Genomic DNA, 18,773 nt, shown 5'->3' with positions numbered 1-18,773 from the left:
ATATGGTGAAACCCCATCTCTACTAAAAATACAAAAAGTTAGCTGGGCATGGTGGCGTGTGCCTGTAATCCCAGCTACTGGGGAGGCTGAGGCAGGAGAATCGCTTGAACCCAGGAAGTGGAGGTTGCAGTAAGCCAAGATCACGCCATTGCACTCCAGCCTGGGCAGTAAGAGTGCAACTGCGTCTCAAAAAAAAAAAAAAAAAAAAGCCCCATGGTGCATGTCATTGCAGAGCAAGTATGTAGCTAACTGTTTTTAAAAAAAGTAAGTAATTTTTGCACAATGTCATGTCCTTCTCTGTACCCTGGCTACAACATATACCAACATATTGTTTGACGTTCATAAGCAAATGGAGGCTTTTTGATTTTAAAATATAGATTGAGCACTTACTTTTAATTTGCATGGAAGTGAGATCAATTCTTATTTTGCTGAAAACAGTGTATCCAGCAGCTAAGTGTCCATTGTCACATTCACAGTCTTCCCTCCTACTCCCATTAAAAGGACATTGATATGGATTTTTTAGTCTGTAACAACATTGGAATATTTTAGTATTAGACGCAGTTACGAGGCCATAATGTAGACAAACTTTGGGAGTAGAAAAATAAAACACTCCTGCTCTTCAATATTATAGTGTCAACAAGTTAAACAAGAAAGAAGGAAAAATCACTTAAGGTGAACATACAACATTTTCAATGAAACATCTAAGAAGAGCTTGTAGAAAAATAATTCAACTGCAATTCTTCTAGCTTTGATTACTGGAATTAGTTTGATTTTATGAAAATGCACATAGTTCTTAAATTCTTCCCTTCTCTATGTCCGACTTCTCACCCACAGTATTCTTAGTCAATCTCTCTGTTAATAGTCAATATTAACAATACATGTTAGTATTCAAGGCTTTATTTCTGAACAGGCATTAACAACATCTGGTTTAGGTCCTAACATGTCTACCTGCTCCTACATTATTTGTCTCACATGTAAGCTATTCAAGTATCACTCTGAAGGCTAGAAGTTCCAATTCTCTTGGAGGACCATGAAAATGCTCAGATAGACCAAAACACATCTCGTACCTAAAGCCATACACTTCAGAAAAGTTTTCTTCACCTTGGACCAGTGTTAAATATTCCTTAGGGTTCTCCAAGTACATGTCTGCACAATAAATCTAAAGAAAAAATGTAAACATCTAGAAAAACTTTTTCCAAAGTCAATGGTCAATGTTAAAATAAAAAAGGAACTGTTTTCATAATACCTTTATTATTCTTCCCTTAATGTTAAGGTAATAGTCACCATCCTTTCTAATGTGGTTTTTCACTTGAATTTCTTTGCAGGTGGTAAATGATTTACCTTCAAAGACAAATTAACACAACTTAACACAGAGCAAATTACAAACACAGCAAGAACTTAATCATAGAAATATTGCTACACTCTGAATATCTGACACTTTGTTTTGTGGAGTGTGAAACTACTACAGATATTCATTTTAACCGAAACTTATTAGAAACCCTTAGGTATTAGATTTTTGAAGTCTACTACTTACAGTCATTGGCATAACATTTCTTTTGAGCACCTGGTTTTAAATGGTTTAAACATAAGTCACTGGACAAACCATGTTTGGTAATGCATTTCACTTGTCTCTTCATTATCCCAATTCCACAAGTCACTGAGCACTGTGAAAAGAGTAAAATTTAAAGGCAAACTATATTATGAATCTTAAGGCCATAAAATCCAAGTCTCCTTTTCTTAGACCAGATATTTCTGGAGCACACTGAGGGTCAGTAGTGGCTAGATACACAGAAGACACAAAACTATGCTGGGGGCTGGATAGTCACCGGTGGGAAAAATCCTTAGGCATGAGCCTGAATCTATTATTTCTCAGTTACTGGCTTCTTTTAATTCATTTTGTGCAGTTAGCAACAATACATTGTAAATACTTAATAAACATTAGTCAGTGATGGTAATTAAAACTATCTCATTAAGTTATATGCTAAGTTTGCAAAGTGATATTTACTTGCTTTCTATCAATTAAATTGGAAATAGAATATGATATAAATAACTTTTATTACTCATATATTAGATTTATTTACTTCTTCACTTAACCAATAAATATTTCTTAAGCACTTACTCAAAGTGCAAGCCACTGTGCTAAGTTATCTAAGAACAGAAATAAGTATGAGTTATGGTCTCTGCTTTAAGCGAGTTATAGCAAGCATCGAACAAGAGATAAAATATTTATATAAATAACTGGTAATGTGGATTTTAGAAAATAGTGGTTTGAGGCAACTCTGAGGATCTAGTTAGACATACAAACAGATTACCAGATTTCCCACACCTAGAAAGTCTTATTCAGAAGTTTTAAAATTCATAATTGTACACCGACCTTGCTCCATTTTCCAACTTTCCAAGTGGCCAAATGCAAACAGCTGTTAATGCATTTGTAAACCTGAGAGGAAGGCACCACAGGGCATTCTTGATAAACTATAGGCCGAAGTCGATGGAGCTTATGTTTCTTAGTAGATGGGATCTCGGTGCAATATGTAATCCTTTGTCTGTAACTAAATCCACAGTTGTTTGCACACTGAAAAATACATAATTACAAGAAAGAAAATGTCATTAACTTTAGCCAGGGCCTAATATTTGTCAGATGCTTAATATATATTATGCTGTGTCATTTCCACAACAATCCTATTTAATTAGCTTCATTTACAGATGAGCAAACATAGGTTCAGACATTAGACAAGTTTCCCAGAGTTGTACCAATAAAGGAAAGAATCTCAGATTCAGGCTAGATTTTCTAGCTGTAGTGCCTGTGTGTGCGTGTGTGTGTGTGTGTGTGTGTGTTTTCATTACATTACCATCTTAATTGTATGAAACTATATCTCCCAATAGGCACAGCATTGGAGGAATAAAACATTTTGAGGGTCCTTACTGGAAATAAAGGGTATCTATTAGCCTTAGATCACTGGTAACTATGTATAAGTTAGCACACATGTATCTTCATAGATATACTGTAAAGTCTAATAACACTTGACTAAAATAGGTAAGTGATTTAGGTGTAAATTAAAGCCCCAATCCAAAAATGGGCAAATAGATTTCTGCTTTTAGCAAAAGAGGAGTAACAAGGAATAGATTTACCTTCTAACTTTAAACAACTAAAACATCTGAACAAAATATATAAAGCAATGGCTTTTAAGACACTCAACATTAGACAGTAAAGAATAGTAATCCATGACAGATGAGAAACAAAGTGACACTATAAAATCATTCCAGCCTACTGCTTTGAAAAACTTTCCAGGTCTTGGCACAATGAAAGGAAGACAGCAGAGCTCTGACCAGCAGTGTGTACATACCTGTGAGGACACCAACCAAAGTGAGGCAATTAACCAAACAAAAGGCTTAGAAGTTACTTTCTCTAATGATCACACAGAACCAAATATAGTGCCTATTCCCTCCAGCTAGACTGGAAAATTTAAATACATGAGGAAATAGGTAAAGTACTCAAAAGGGTCTTGCCACAGTAGAGAGGAACAGTTAACCCTAGATTAAACAATATACTGATCTGCCTACAAAATCTTAAGTGCAAGGCAAGAGAGAGTCAAACTGTTCTCCAACAAAATTAATGCAACCCATAACAAAACTCAAAATACATGTATAGGAATAAAAAATATCTAGTCACCAAAAAGGTAAAATTCATGGCTGACATGCAACAGAAAATTAATTGGAATGCAAAGAACCTGGAAAATAAGACTCATAATGAAGAAAAAACCTGTCCATCAAAACATCCCTAGAGGGGTGACATCTGTGAAAATGGAAGAGTAAGGACATCTAAAAATTCTCTCTTCTATAATAGCAGTGACAAAATGGGCAAAATTTGCCCGATCAGTTTTTTCAGAACTCTAGAAACTGACCAAAGACTTGCAGCAATCCAGAAGGCATTTATTCAATAAACATGGCTAACTCTTGGTAAGAAGAGCAAGTTTTGTGATGGTTTAACTTCTCCTATTTCCATTCTCTTCTTTCTAGCTCCATGGTAACCTTCAAAATCAACAGCCCTGTGATTATGGTGAAACCAGAATTCCGGCAGCCACTGGAGGGGAGCAGAACAGGCTTGGATATCATTCAAAGCCTCATTCCCAGAGAATTGTCATTATTTGAACTGTTTAGTGGTTTTCTGGAAGACCCCACTTGCAAGAATATCTTTATTTGACCTGACTTGCTCAGTGCTAAAAATCTAGGGACACTTGTTGCGCTCAATTAAAAACCATTGTTTAACTTTGCAGTTTCCAGGATGCTGAATAACAGTTGGAGCAACAACAGGCTAGCTAAAAAGGCTTAAAAGGAAAAGCTAGGGAATAAGATGTCCATCAGAGCTTTGAAAAGCTCCAGTGTATTAATGGGATCTAGATGGCCGTGAACATGCATCAGATTGTACACATGTCCAGGTCTGTCTGCAAGCTCAGGAAGCATCTGAGGAGGGCCTGCAGCCTCTCTTCCAGCTGACCTCAAGGCTCTACACAAGCAGAAAGTTAAGATTAAGGAAGAGTTGTCAACAACCTGATGAGTGTTGAAGGCCACACCCTACTCCCAACCCCCCAACACACAGTACCTTGGCAAAGGCTAGGGAACCAAAATTATTGGTTCCAGATATTAAGGAAATTACTGTCTAGTCACAGCTGACAACTAAACTAAGTGAGCAGAGACTTCAGTGGCCATGTATGACAAAGAATACAGACTTAACAGTTAGTTCAGAAAAGTCACTAAAAAACAAACAACAACAAACAGTAGCAACAACAAACCCTGGGGAGGAGGAAGAATCTGAATAGACTTATCACAAGTAAAGAGATTAAATTTGTAACCAAAACACTTCACACAAGAAAAGCCCAGGACCAAATGCTTAAAGAAGAATTAGCACCAAGTCTGCCAAAACTATTCCACAGATAGAATAAAAAGGAGCACTGCCTAACTCATCCTATGAAGCCAGTATTTCCCAAATCCAGACAGACATCATAAAAAAAAAACTATAGACCAGTAGTTCTTAAGAATACAGATGTAAAGTTCTACAACAAAACACTAGCAAAACAATTCCAGCAACACATAAAAAGGATTATACACCATGACGAAGTAAGATTTATCCCAGGAATGCAAGATTATTGTAACATATGAAAGTCAATCTATGTAATACACCATACTAATAGAAGAATGGACAAAAAATATGATAATTTCAGTAGATGTAGACTAAACATTTGACAAAATCTAACACACTTTCATAATATAAACATGAAGCAAACTAGGACTAGAAGGGTACTTCTTCAATCTGATAAAGGGAATCTACAGAAAATCCATAGTTAGCATACTGAATTAGGAAAACTAAAAGTTTTCCTACAGAAAGCAGGAACAAGACTGAAATGTCTGTTTTTACCACTTCTATTTAACATTATTCTGGAATTTCTAGATAGGGAAATTGGACAAGGAAAGGTACAAAAGGCATCCATCTTTAAAGGAAGAAGTAAAACTATCTCTATTTGTAGATGAGATGATATTGTAAGTAGAAAATCCCATTTAATCCACACACTAAATAATTAAATCCCCCCAAAAATTTTCAATACACAAAAAACAATTCTATTTCTATACACTAGCAACGAATAATAAGAAAAATGAAACTAATAGAACAATTCCATTTACAGAATATAAAAAATGCTCAGGAATAAATTAAAAGAAGTGCAAGATTTGCACACTATAAGACACACTTGAAATAAGTTAAAACCTAAATTAATGGAAATTCATTCCACATTTGTAGATAAGAAGACAATATTATTAAGATAATAATATCTACCAAGTTGAACAAGAGTCATTGCAACCTCTAACAAAATCTCAGCTGGCTCTTACACAGAACTTGACAAACTGGTCCTAAAATTCACATGGAAATGTAAGAGACTCAGAATAGCCCAGTAATCTTAAAGAGGAAGGAAAAAAGTTGGTTCACTCATACTTCCTGACTTCAAAACTTACTATAAAATTACAGTCATCAAGACTACATGGTAATAATATATTCATAGGCATATAGATCAAGAAAATAGAATTGAGAGTTCAGAAATAAACCAATACATTTATGGTCAATTGTCAATTGATTTTTGACAAGGATGCCAAGCTAATTCAATGGGGGAAAGAATAATCTTTTCATGCAGAAGGATGAAATTAGACCCCTACCTCACATCACATACAAAAATTAACTCAAAATGTATCAAACTCCTAATTATCTGAGCTACAATTATAAAAGTCTACAAAGAAAACATAGATATATATCTTTGTGAGCATGAAGTAGGCAATAGTTTCTTAGATATGATACTTAAAGCCAAAGAACTAAAACAAAAAACAAAATAAATTTCACTTCATCAAAGCATACTATTAAGAGAAAAGATAACCCACAGAATTGGAGAAAATATTTGCAAATCATCTAACTGATAAAAGTTGGTACCCAGAATATATAAATAATTTACAACTCACCCAGTGAAAAAATGAGCAGCCAGGCATGGTAGCTTATGCTATAGTCCCAGCACTTTTGGAGGCCCAGGAGGGATGATCCCTTGAGCCCAGGAGTAAGAAACCAGCTTGGGCAACACAGGGAGACCCCATCTCTACAAAAAAAAAAAAAAAAGCTAGAAATGGTGGCACATGGCTGTAGTCGCAGCTACTCAGCAAGTTTAGGTGGGAGGATTGCTTGAGCCTAGGAGGTCAAGACTTCAGTGAGCTGTAATTATACCACCGCACTCCAGCTTGGGCAACAGAACAAGACTGCATCTCAAAAAAAAAAAAAAAAAAAAAAAGATGGGCAGAAGATTTGAATAGACATTTATCTAAAGATATACAAATACCTAAAACACACACAAAAAGATACTCAACATCATTAGTCATTAGAGAAATGCAACTTAAACACAAAATAGATACCATTTCATACATACTAGGAAGGTTATGTTAAAAAAAGATGGATTATAACAAGTGCTGTTGATGACTGATGATGATATGGAGAGAGAAATAGGAACCTTTATACATTGCTGATAGGAAAGAAAAATGGTGTGGCCACTGTGGAAAACAGTTTGGCAGTTCCTCAAAATATTAAATAGAGTTATGATACCCAGCTATTGTATCCCTAGGTATATGCCCAAGAAAATTGAAAACATACATCCACACAAAAACTTGTATGCAAATGTTCCTAACAGCATTATTGAAACATCAAAATTGGAATCAATCCAAATGTCCATCAACTGACAAATAAATAGACAAAATATAGTATATTCCTACAATGGAATATTATTTATCATAAAAAGGAATGAAGCATTGATGTATGATAAAACTTGTATAAAGTTTTAAAATATCATGCTAAGTGAAAGAAGCTAGACACAAAAGACCACATATGGTATGATTCCATTTATACCAAATGTGCAGAACAGGCAAATCCACAGATACGGAAAGCAGATTAGTGGTTGTCTGAGACTAGGAGAAAATGTGAGAATAAGGAATTACTACTTATGGGTGCAGATTTTTTTTGGGAGTGATAAAAAGGCCTGGGATTAGATCATGGTGATGCTTGCACATACAGGTGATTATACTAAAATTCACTAAATTATAAACATGTGCATAGATGTTAGAATTAGATGTCCAGAAGAAGATGTTAAAAAGATAATTTTTTAAAAAATTCAAGAAAAAAATAAAATAAAAATTGGAAAATTTTACCTACAAAAATAAAAGTAACTATGTTTCATATGTTCAAAATGTTAAGTAGAGATATGGAAGATATAAAAAAGCTGAAATTAAACCTCTAAAGATGAAGATGATAATGGCTTAGATAAAAAACAGACTGGATGGGGATCAGACATCAGAAAGAAAAGAAAAGCAAATGTAAAGACATCCATATAATGGAATATTATTCAACAATAAAAGAAAAAACTATTGATACATACTACAACCTGATCGAATCTCAAAATACTTACATTACAGCAGACAAAAAAAGTATGTACTGTATGATCCACTTATATAAAACTCTAGAAAATGCAAACAAGTATAGTGATAGATCACTAATATAGAAAACAGGTAAGGTCACTTATTGGGTGAGGAGGGAAAAGAGAGGAGGGAAAGAGATTATAAAGCAGCACAAGGAAACTTTTGGGAGTGACGGAAATCAAAATGGTACTGGTTTTATGGCTGTGTACATGTGTTAAAACTTATTAAGCTATATATTTTGAATATATTTAGTTTATGGTTCATCAATTACACCTCGATAAAGCCATTTCTAAAAAGTGGACAACTGTACAGTGCCAGTTTGCCAAATTGTTCCTGGTGGTTGGTTTCACAGTTGGCACCTACTGACACTTGAGATTTGCACTAGAGTTTAACACATATGTCACTATTACTCTATTTGCACCATCCAACTGTCAGTGGTCTCATTCCTTAGATTGATATGCATACCATCATCTGCCCTCATATTCAAATTTTATACCCAGTTTCACCTGTGTCAAATTGTAGATCCAGCTGTTTTATCAAGGAGCAAAAATTCTCAACTTCCTTTCTTTACCTTACCTGTGATGAGTCTGCTGTTACCACAATGTAATTGCAAGGAGGGTTCCTGCAATTCTTGGATGTAAGAGATATGGTTGAAGAATTATAGACTATTTCATTCACTTGTCTGATTTGGTTATCTGTGCACTCCATTCGTTGATGTGAATCTTTTCTCTCACATGATGTTGAACACTAGAAATGCAATAACCAAATGAATAACACATTCTTATATGCAGTGTCTTTGAAAATTTACATGTCGATACTCACATTCAGCCTCCCTCTTTCCATCCCCTTGTGCTGCACACAGTCCTGACTCCAACATCGCCTCTGAGAACAAGGTCGGGTGGACTGATCACACATTTCTTCAACCACCTGACCAACACCTTTCAGTCTGCAGTATACATCCCTCTGCTGAACTCCAGAGCCACAGGTCACAGAGCACTACAAAGGAGTCCAGTTGATTTGAACAATTAGCTAAGAAATACCAAATTATATAAAAGTAGCCAATGGAGCCATTACATATTATTTATTTTAAATACAGCCTGGTATTAAAACATGAATTAGATAAAAAATACATACAATAAGTATTTTTACCATTATCTCTGTAAATGTATATTTTCCCTGTTCGGCATAAGGCACTTCAAGCTTTACAGAAACTCTGACAAGCGAATCAAGTTATAGTAGACAGCATCTCAATCAATGACTCTGTCTTCTACTTAAATAAGTATAATGTCTATAAAAATTACCACACAATTAATCATGAATTATTCCACAACATTGCTTTTAAATGTCAATTAAATTCTTAGACTATACTCATTATCTCCCTCAAAGAAACAATAATTTCCAAGATTGTGTTATATTCATCTTTTTATCTACAGTACCTACTATAGTTTGTACCTGTTATGGAATCTAAATACTTGCTAATTTTTTTTAATACTTTAAGTTCTGGGATACATGTGCAGAACATGCCGCTTTGTTACGTAGGTATACATGTGCCATGGTGGTTTGCTGCAACCATCAACCCGTCATCTGCATTAGGTATTTCTCCTAATGCAATGCCTCACCTTGTCCCCAAACCCCCTCGACAGGCCCCAGTGTGTGATATTCCCCTCCATGTGTCCATGTGTTCTCATTGTTCAACTCCCACTTATGAGTGAGAACATGCGGTGTTTGGTTTTCTGTTCCTGTGTTAGTTTGCTGAGAATGATGGTTTCCAGCTTCATCCGTGTCCCTGCAAAGGACATGAACTCATCCTTTTTTTATAGCTGCATAGTATTCCATGTTATATATGTGCTGCATTTTCTTTATCCAGTCTATTCTTGATGGGCATTTGGGTTGGTTCAAATTATTTGTTATTGTGAACAGTGCTGCTATAAACATATGTGTGCATGCGTTTTTTATAGTAGAATGTTTTATAATCCTATGCGCATATACCAAAAATGGGATTGCTGGGTCAAATGGTATTTCTGGTTCTACATCCTTGAGGAATCGCCATACTGTCTTCCACAATGGTTGAACTAATTTACTCTCCCACCAACAGTGTAAAAGCATTCCTATTTCTCCACATCCTCTCCAGCATCTGTTGTTCCCTGACTTTTTAATGATCACCATTCTAACTGGCATGAGATGGTATCTCATTGTGGTTTTGATTTGCATTTCTCTAATGACCAGTGATGATGAGCTTTTTATCATATGTTTGTTGGCCCCATAAATGTCTTCTTTTGAAAAGAGTCTGTTCATATCCTTCACCACTTTTTAATGGGGTTGCTTTTTTCTTGTAAATTTAAGTTCTTTGTAGATTCTGGATATTAGCGCTTTGTCACATGGATAGATTGCAAAAATTTTCTCCCATTCTGTAAATTGACTGTTCACGCTGATGATAGTTTATTTTGCTGTCCAGAAGCTCTTTAGCTTAATTAGATCCGATTTGTCAATTTTGGCTTTTGTTGACATTGCTTTTGGTGTTTTAGTCATGAAGTCTTTGCCCATGCCTATGTCCTGAATGGTATTTCCTAGGTTTTCTTTTAGAGATGTTATGGTTTTAGATCTTATGTTTAAGTCTTTAATCCATCTTGAGTTAATTTTTGTATAAGGTGTAAGGAGGGGGTCCAGTTTCAGTTTTCTGCATATGGCTAGCCAGTTTTCCCAACACCATTTATTAAATATGGAATCCTTTCCCCATTGCTTGTTTTTGTTAAAGATTTTTTGTCCAAGATCAGATGGTTGTAGTTCTGTGGTGTTATTTCTGAGGCCTCTGTTCTGTTTCATTGGCTATTAATTACTGCCTCAATTTCGGAATTTGTTATGGGTCTATTCAGGGATTTGACTTCTTCCTGGTTTAGTCTTGGGAGGATGTATGCGTCCAGGAATTTATTCATTTCTTCAAGATTTTCTAATTTATTTGCATAGAGGTGTTTATAGTATTCTTTGATGGTAGTTTGTATTTCTGTGGGATCAGTGGTGATATCTCCTTTATCATTTTTATTGTGTCTATTTGATTCTTCTCTCTTTTCTTCTCTATTAGTCTGGCTAGCGGTCTACCTATTTTGTTAATCTTTTCAAAAAAACAGGTCCTGGATTCATTGATTTTTTGAAGGGTTTTTCAGGTCTCTATCTCCTTTGGTTCTGCTCTGATCTTAGTTATTTCTTGTCTTCTGCTAGCTTTTGTATTTGTTTGCTCTTGCTTCTCTAGTTCTCCTTTGCTTACGAAGCTTAGTTTGGCTGGATATGAAATTCTGGGTTGAAAATTCTTTTCTTTAAAAATGTTGAATATCGGCCCCCACTCTCTTCTGGCTTGTAGGGTTTCTGCAGAGAGATCCGCTGTTAGTCTAATGGGCTTCCCTTTGTGGGTAACCAGACCATTCTCTCTGGCTGTCCTTAACATTTTTTCCTTCATTTCAACCTTGGTGAATCTGTCAATTATGTGTCTTGGGGTTGCTTTTCTCCAGGACTACCTTTGTAGTGTTCTCTATATTTCCTGAATTTGAATGTTGGCCTGTCTTACTAGGTTGGGGACGTTCTCCTGAATAATATACTAAAGAGTGCTTTCCAACTTGGTTCCATTCTCCCTGTCACTTTCAGGTACACCAGTCAAACATAGGTTTGGTCTTTTCACGTTGTCCCACATTTCTCGGAGGCTTTGTTCACTCCTTTTCATTCTTTTATCTCTAATCTTGTCTTCACACTTTATTTCATTAAGTTGATCTTCAATCTCTGATATCCTTTCTTCTGCTTCATTGATTCAGCTATTGATACTTGTGTATGCTTCACGAAGTTCTCGTGCTGTGTTTTTCAGCTCCATCAGGTCATTTATGTTCTTCTCTACACTGGTTATTCTAGTTAGCAACTCTCCTAACCTTTTCTCAAGGTTCTTGGCTTCCTTGCACTGTGTTAGAACATGCTCCTTTAGCTCGGAGGAGTTTGTTATTACCCACCTTCTGAAGCCTACTTCTGTCAAATCGCCAAACTCATTCTCTGTCCAGTTTTGTTCCTTTGCTGGCGAGGAGTTGTGATCCTCTGCAGGAGAAGAGGCATTCTGGTTTTTGGAATTTTCAGGCTTTTTGTGCTGGTTTTTCCTTATCTTTGTGGATTTATCTACCTTTGGCCTTTGATGTTGGTGACCATTGGATGGGGTTTTGGCATGGACGTCCTTTTGTTGATGTTCATGCCATTGCTTTCTGTTTGTTAATTTTCCTTCCAACAGTCAGGCCCCTCTGTTGCAGGTCTCCTGGAGTTTGCTGGAGGTCCATGCCAGACCCTGCTTGCCTGGGTATCACCAGCAGAGGCTGCAGAACAGCAAAGATTGCTGCCTTTTCCATCCTCTGGAAGTTTTGTCCCAGAGGGGCACCCATCAGATGCCAGCTGGAGCTCTCCTGTATGAGGTGTCTGTTGACCCCTGCTGGGAGGTGTCTCCCAGTCAGGAGGCACAGAGCTCAGGGATCCACATGAGGAGGCATTCTGTCCCTTAGCAGAGCTCAAATGCTATGCTGGGAGATCCACTGCTCTCTTCAGAGCCAGCAGGCAGGAACATTTAAGTCTGCTGAAGCTGCGCCCACAGTTGCCCCTTCCCAATTGCTCTGTCTCAGGGAGATGGGAGTTTTATCTATAAGCTCCTGAATGGGGCTGCTGTCTTTCTTTCAGAGATACCCTACCCAGAGCAGAGGAATCTAGAGAGGCAGCTTGGCTAGAGCGGCAAAGCTGCAAGCTAGAGTTGTGGAGGGCTCCACCCAATTTGAAAAAATGAATTGTGGTGGGCTCCATCCTATTTGAACTTCCCTGTGGCTTTGTTTACACTGTGAGAGGAAAACTGTCTGTCAAGTCTCAGTAATGGCTGATGCCCCTCCCCCCACCAAGCTCCAGCATCCCAGGTTGACATCAGACTGCCGTGCTGGCAGCAAGAATTTCAAGCCAGTGGATCTTAGCTTGCCGGACTCCATGGGGTGGGATCTGCTGAGCTAGACCATGTGGCTGTCTGGCTTCAGCCCCCTTTCCATGGGAGTGAACAATTCTGTCTTGCTGGCATTCCGGGTGCCACGTACAAAAAAAAACCTCCCGCAGATAGCTTGGTGTCTACCCAAACAGCCACCCAGTTTTGTGCTTAAAACCCAGGGCCCTGGTGGTGTAGGCACCTGAAGGAGTCTCCTGGTCGGTGGGTTGCAAAGACCAGGGGACAAGCATAGTATCCGGGCCAGATAGGACCGTCCCTCAAGGCACAGTCCCTCACGGCTTCCCTTGGCCAGTGGAGGGAGTTTCCCGACCCCTTGTGCTTCCCAGGTGAGGCAACATCCCGTCCTGCCTGCTTCTGTTCACCCTCCATGGGCTGTACCCAGTGTCTAACCAGTGAGATGAACTGGGTACCTCAGTTGGAAATGCAGAAATCACCTGCCTTCTGCATTGGTCTCACTAGAAGCTGCAGACAGGAACTGTTCCTATTTGGCCATCTCGGCTGATTTGTTGATTCATGATTATATTTCAATGGATAGGAGTTTTGGAAAACTGGCTGTATAAACTGTAAACTTAGACAACCTTGTCCAAGTCTTGTTTTTCTTATGTGTACAATTTTGTGTTACTTGTGAAATGTCACAGAACACTTTCCATACATTTATTCCTGTCAACAGCTCTATAAAAGCGGTACTATGGCTGAGGACACTGGGACTCAGAGAGGTTAAAGTCCCTTGCCTGAGGTGCTGCCTATAGTTAGTGATTGTCATAGTCTGTTCAGGCTGCTATAACAAAATACCATAAACGGAATGTCTCACACACCAGAAATTTACTTCCCACAATTTTGGAGGCTGGAATTTCAAGATCAAGGTGCTGGCAGATTCTACATCCAGTGAGAGTCCACTTTCTGGTTCCTACAGGGCACCCTCTCACTGTGTTCTCACATGGAGGAAGGGATGAGCTAGCTTTCTGGGGTGTCCTTTATAAGGGACTAGAAAAGGCCCCACCTCCTAATACCATCACCTTGGGGGACAGAACTTCATCATATAAATTTTGAAAGAACACAACCATTCAGATCATCCCATTCTTTCCCTGCCCCACTCCTCAAATTCGTGTCCTTCTCCCATGAAAAATATATTCATTCCATCTCAATAATACCAAAGTCTTAGCTCATTCTAGCATCAATTCAAAAGTCTATAAAGTCCAGACTCTCATCTCAGTATCATCTCAATCAGATATGAGTGAGATTCAAGGTATAATTGATTCATCCTGAGGCAAATATCTCTTCAGCTGTGAACCTGTGAAATCAAGAAAGTTATGTGCTTACACAACACAATGGTGGTACAGGCAAGCCATAGGGTAGACATTCTCATTCCAAAAAAGAAAAGTAGAAAAGAAGAAAAGGGTAATAGGACTTGAGTAAGTAAAAAACCCAGCAGAGCCAAAAACAGTAAATCTTAAGTCTTGAGAATAATCTTTGATGCAATGTTCCACCTTCTGGACACACTGGGGCAGGGATTGGGTCCTCAGGGCTCTAGGTGGCATTGCCCCATGGCTTTGTTGGATTCAGCCCATGCCACAGTTCTCATGGATTGTAGTTTGGTGCCTATGGCCCTTCCAGACTGAAGTTGCATGCCAGTGGCTATAGTGGTCTGGGGTCATGGGGGCAGCTCTGATGCCATGGCATCACCTTAGTGGGGACAATTCAGCCAGGTTTTTTTTTGTTTTTGTTTTTGTTTTTGTTTTTTTGCTGCTTTAGAACAAGGATGGACTTTCCTCCACTGTCCAATAACATGATAACATGTTATGATTTCCATCTGAGACCTCATGGCCTTTACTGTCCATATTTCCATGAACATATCTCTGCCCTTGCAATGGCCCTCTTCCTTGCTCATGTGCCCAAGTCCGTAGGCAGCTCTATCCTTTGAAATTTAGGCGGAAGTTGCCACACAAGCATGACTCATTTACTCTGTGTGTCAGTGGAGATAGTCCCACTTGGACACTGCTAAAGTTTATCACCTGTGAACTCTGGAGGGATGGCCGTCATAGCCATTGCTGTACTTGGGACCACTGGAGACACACCTGGGGTAGTTGAGGACTGCTGTGCCAGAATGTGGGAAGCAGAGCCAATAATGTGGGGTGGCACCAAACCATTGCAGCCCTGTTCTGTCCTTAGGCCATTGCACTCTGGGCCTATGCAATCCCTGAGGAGCTTCAGAATGCTGTTGGGAGGCCATCCTTCCATTGTCTTAGACAATATATTATGGCATCTGTTTAGATAGCTGTCTAATCTCCCTGTTGTACTGATAAACAGCTCATAGCTTAGATTGAAATTGCTGATTCAAACTAATCAAACCAATCTCCTTATCAAATTCAGCCACACCTTTTGTATTCTCTCCTGAACAAACTTTCTCATTTTTTCAAATATAAATAGGCTGAGAATTTTCCAAAATGTTAAGTTCTGCTTTCTTTTTTATTAACAACTCCATCTTTGTATCATTTCTCTTTTTAAATTTTTCTATTAGCAGTCAAGAGAAGCCAAGTTGCACCTTCAATACTTTGCTTAGAAATATCCTCGGCCTAACAGCCAATTTCATCACTTATCAGTTCTATCTTCCACAAAACACTGGAACATGAGTACAGTTCTGTCAGGTTTTGTTTTTTTGTTTGTTTTTTGCCACTTTCAAGCAAGCATGGACTTTCCTACACTGTCCAATAACAATTTCTATCTGAGACTTCATGGCCTTTACTGTCCATATTTCTAAGAACATTCTGTTTGCAACTACTTAGGTATTCTCAAAGATTGAGGCTCTCTCTAAAGCTCTCCTCTTTTCTTTATGGGCATTTACAAGAATAGCCCTTAATGATCCATTCGTGGCACTATAGGCTTTTTCTAGCATGCATTTCAAAGCTCTTCCAGCTGCTAGTCATTACCCAGTTCCAAAACCACTTCTGTATTTTAGATATTTGTTATAGCAGCACCTCATTATCAGTACCAATTTTTTTATCTTAGTCTATTAGGGCTGCTATAACAAAATACCATAAACTCATGGCTTATAAACAACAGTAATTTATTTCTCACAGTTCTGGAGGCTGGGAATTTCAAGATCAAGGTGCTGGCGGTGTCAGTGTCTGGTGAGGGCCTACTTTCTGATCTGTAGAAGGGTGCCTTCTCACTGTGTCGTCACATGGGTGAAGGAACAAGCTAGATCTCTGGAGTGTCTTTTATAAGAGAACTAATTCCAACAATGAGTGTTCTACCCTCATTATTTAGTCAGCTCCTAAAGTCCCTACCTCCTAATACCATCACCTCAAGGATTAGGATTTCAACACATGCATATTTTTTTTCAGGTGTAGGGTTGGCAAATATTCAGATCATAGCAGCAGTGAAAAATAGTTGAAGTTCCGTTCTTTTTTACTCCAGACTGAGCTCTTACTGTGTTGCCTCCTGGGGATGAAGAAGGACTTGGCAATCTTTCAACTCTAGGATGTCACATCTTCCAAAATTAAGTAGTAAAGCCATATAATAACAGAGCTTAACTACAAGAGCTGTGATGCCAACGTTAACAAAGTGTAGAGTAAGTCTAAAGATATTTAATTTGTGAGTTTCATTGTTTATATTCCTTGTCATTCCAGTAGGAATTGGAGGTCATAATGAGTAATATTGTTTGGGGATCCATTAGTATTCCCAACTGTAATATTATAAGGGGGAAAAATCAGGTTATTCACCAAGTTCATTATTTCTGCAGGATTCCAGAGTAACTAATTTCCTTTTCACAACAGTAAATATATATCTGCAAAATACAGTTTTACCCTGAAAGAAAAAAATTTAAAGCCCACAAAAGCGAAGAATTTCGTTTACCCAGTAGACTAAAATTCCTCTCATAAACTGTGTCAACATTTTTACTGGAAAAGCACTTTAAAATTTAGTTTTCTCTCTTGTGAGTATAAGCAGCAACCACCAACTTCAAAGAGAATTTTTGTTGTTTTACTTATGAAGTAAAATATAAGGCATATTTAAATGTATAAAATCTTATGCACATCTACATAACTTACACTGACCTTCATGTTATGCTTAAGAAGTTGAATTTTGCCAACTCATTAAATATTTTCAGAAAAAAATATACAGTTTTTTGTGTAGAGAATAATAATTTCATGTGCACTTTGTGTGTGGCACAATATTAAATAGACTAAAATGTCTGGATGTAGTTTAACGTAAATGAATCTCTTATGAAAATGTCTAGCCTATAAAATAAAGCTCCTGAAAACATTTTTCACAGCTAATTTCAGAAATATAAACTATATTTGGAAAACATCCTGCTTCTAAGCCTGAAAAAGAATTCCTGGAAAAAAATAGTTTATAAAACACAGTTTAGCAAGAAGTTCTATTAGATAAATATAATTTCCTACAATTCAATAAACCACACTTAATTATTGGTCCTTTGATCCTAGCATGAGTTTTTAAAAATCCACTAAGAGAGCAGCTAGCTACTATATTTTCGATATGAACCTCTTCTCTAAAAAGAAAAAGAAGGGACTACTACTTGGAAGAAAAAAATAACTTGTTTTTCAGTTTTTAGGAATAAAAGTACAAAAGCATAAATCAGTATGGTTTTAGATTTTAACATAGACGAATTCATTGCTTAAATTGAATATTCCTTAGCCTGTTGTCATCAATAACCCCAATTGCCAAGTCCAATAGAAAGTTTTCAAATCTTTTCTTAGTTAATTTCCCGAACACATTTGGCACCACTGATCACTTTCTGTTGAATCATTCTGGTTCTGTGATTGAAACTCCTTTAGTTCTAGGGGGTCTCCTCTTACCTCTTGAATTGCTCCTTCTCAGGGTCTTTTACTATTTTCTCTGCATATTCTTTAAATGTCAGCATATCCCAGGGCTCCATTTATAACTGGCTTCTCTTAAAAAGCTCTTTCTGAGCAATTTCTTCTATACATGAGTAATTTCTAAATGTTATCTCCAGCTTTGGTCACAGTTCTGAGTTCTGCATTTACATTTTCATGTATTTATAAGAACCGTTTCATGTATTTACAAGATTTTTATATGTTTTCTACTTAGATATGTCAAAGGCACCTAAAATGTAACATTTCCATAGCAGAACTCTTTCCCTTTTCCCAAAGCCATTTTCTTCTATGGTTGTAGATACAGGGAAAACACTATCATCCACTCTTAAGTGGCTTACTAGAATGGCTTCTCAAGGTACATTATAACACCTTAATATGTATCCATTATTTTAACAGTTTTATAGAACTAATATAAGCATGTCAAATTTTGTTTTTTAAAAAAATCCAGGTAATGAATGTAAAGGCATTGTGAAGCTGTAAGGGCAATTATACCACCACCTAATTGACTGGGATGCACTACTTCTTCATCTATATTACATAACTCAATCCAGACAGTTCATAAATATCCTATTTATGAACAAATATAACACTGCATACATTAGTGCTTTAAAGACTTGAGAGTGGAAATGGATTAGGTAAATTTTAGCAAATCCACAGGTACTGTAGCCATTATAGCTATTGTGGAGCAGAGATAAGGAAATATTAGATTCTGCATTGAAAAAATGGGTTCATCAAGGCTGACTCACTCTGCTATTTAATAAATAATTATTTAAAATGAAAATAGGGAAGTCTTCTCTTTTGAAGCCTTGTTTATAATTTTTTTTATTATGGATAAGGTTTTGATTTCATTATAGTCACTTATTTGCAACTATGGTTTATTTCAAGGGAATCAATAATATAGTAGTACCATTAGCAGTAGTATA

The 18,773-nt window shown here is 37.2% G+C and overlaps 1 protein-coding gene across 1 annotated transcript in view; it reads right to left on the bottom strand.

Annotated features, from left to right (window-relative positions):
- Positions 1-18,773, bottom strand: part of ADAMTS20 (ADAM metallopeptidase with thrombospondin type 1 motif 20) — a 191,725-nt gene that overhangs the window by 21,574 nt on the left and 151,378 nt on the right. The window contains exons 27-33 of the mRNA XM_055095736.2: positions 8,815-8,988; positions 8,569-8,739; positions 2,375-2,572; positions 1,535-1,664; positions 1,247-1,341; positions 1,068-1,159; positions 391-524 (exon numbers count right to left, since the gene is read on the bottom strand). Coding sequence (XP_054951711.1) covers positions 391-524; positions 1,068-1,159; positions 1,247-1,341; positions 1,535-1,664; positions 2,375-2,572; positions 8,569-8,739; positions 8,815-8,988 — 994 coding nt within the window. The remainder of the gene's footprint in view (positions 1-390; positions 525-1,067; positions 1,160-1,246; positions 1,342-1,534; positions 1,665-2,374; positions 2,573-8,568; positions 8,740-8,814; positions 8,989-18,773) is intronic.

This window comes from Pan paniscus, chromosome 10, assembly GCF_029289425.2.
Source record: "Pan paniscus chromosome 10, NHGRI_mPanPan1-v2.0_pri, whole genome shotgun sequence".
Classification (NCBI taxonomy): Eukaryota; Metazoa; Chordata; class Mammalia; order Primates; family Hominidae; genus Pan; species Pan paniscus.
The sequence above is the reverse complement of the archived record's forward strand: the minus strand, read 5'-3'. Positions and strand labels throughout refer to the sequence as shown.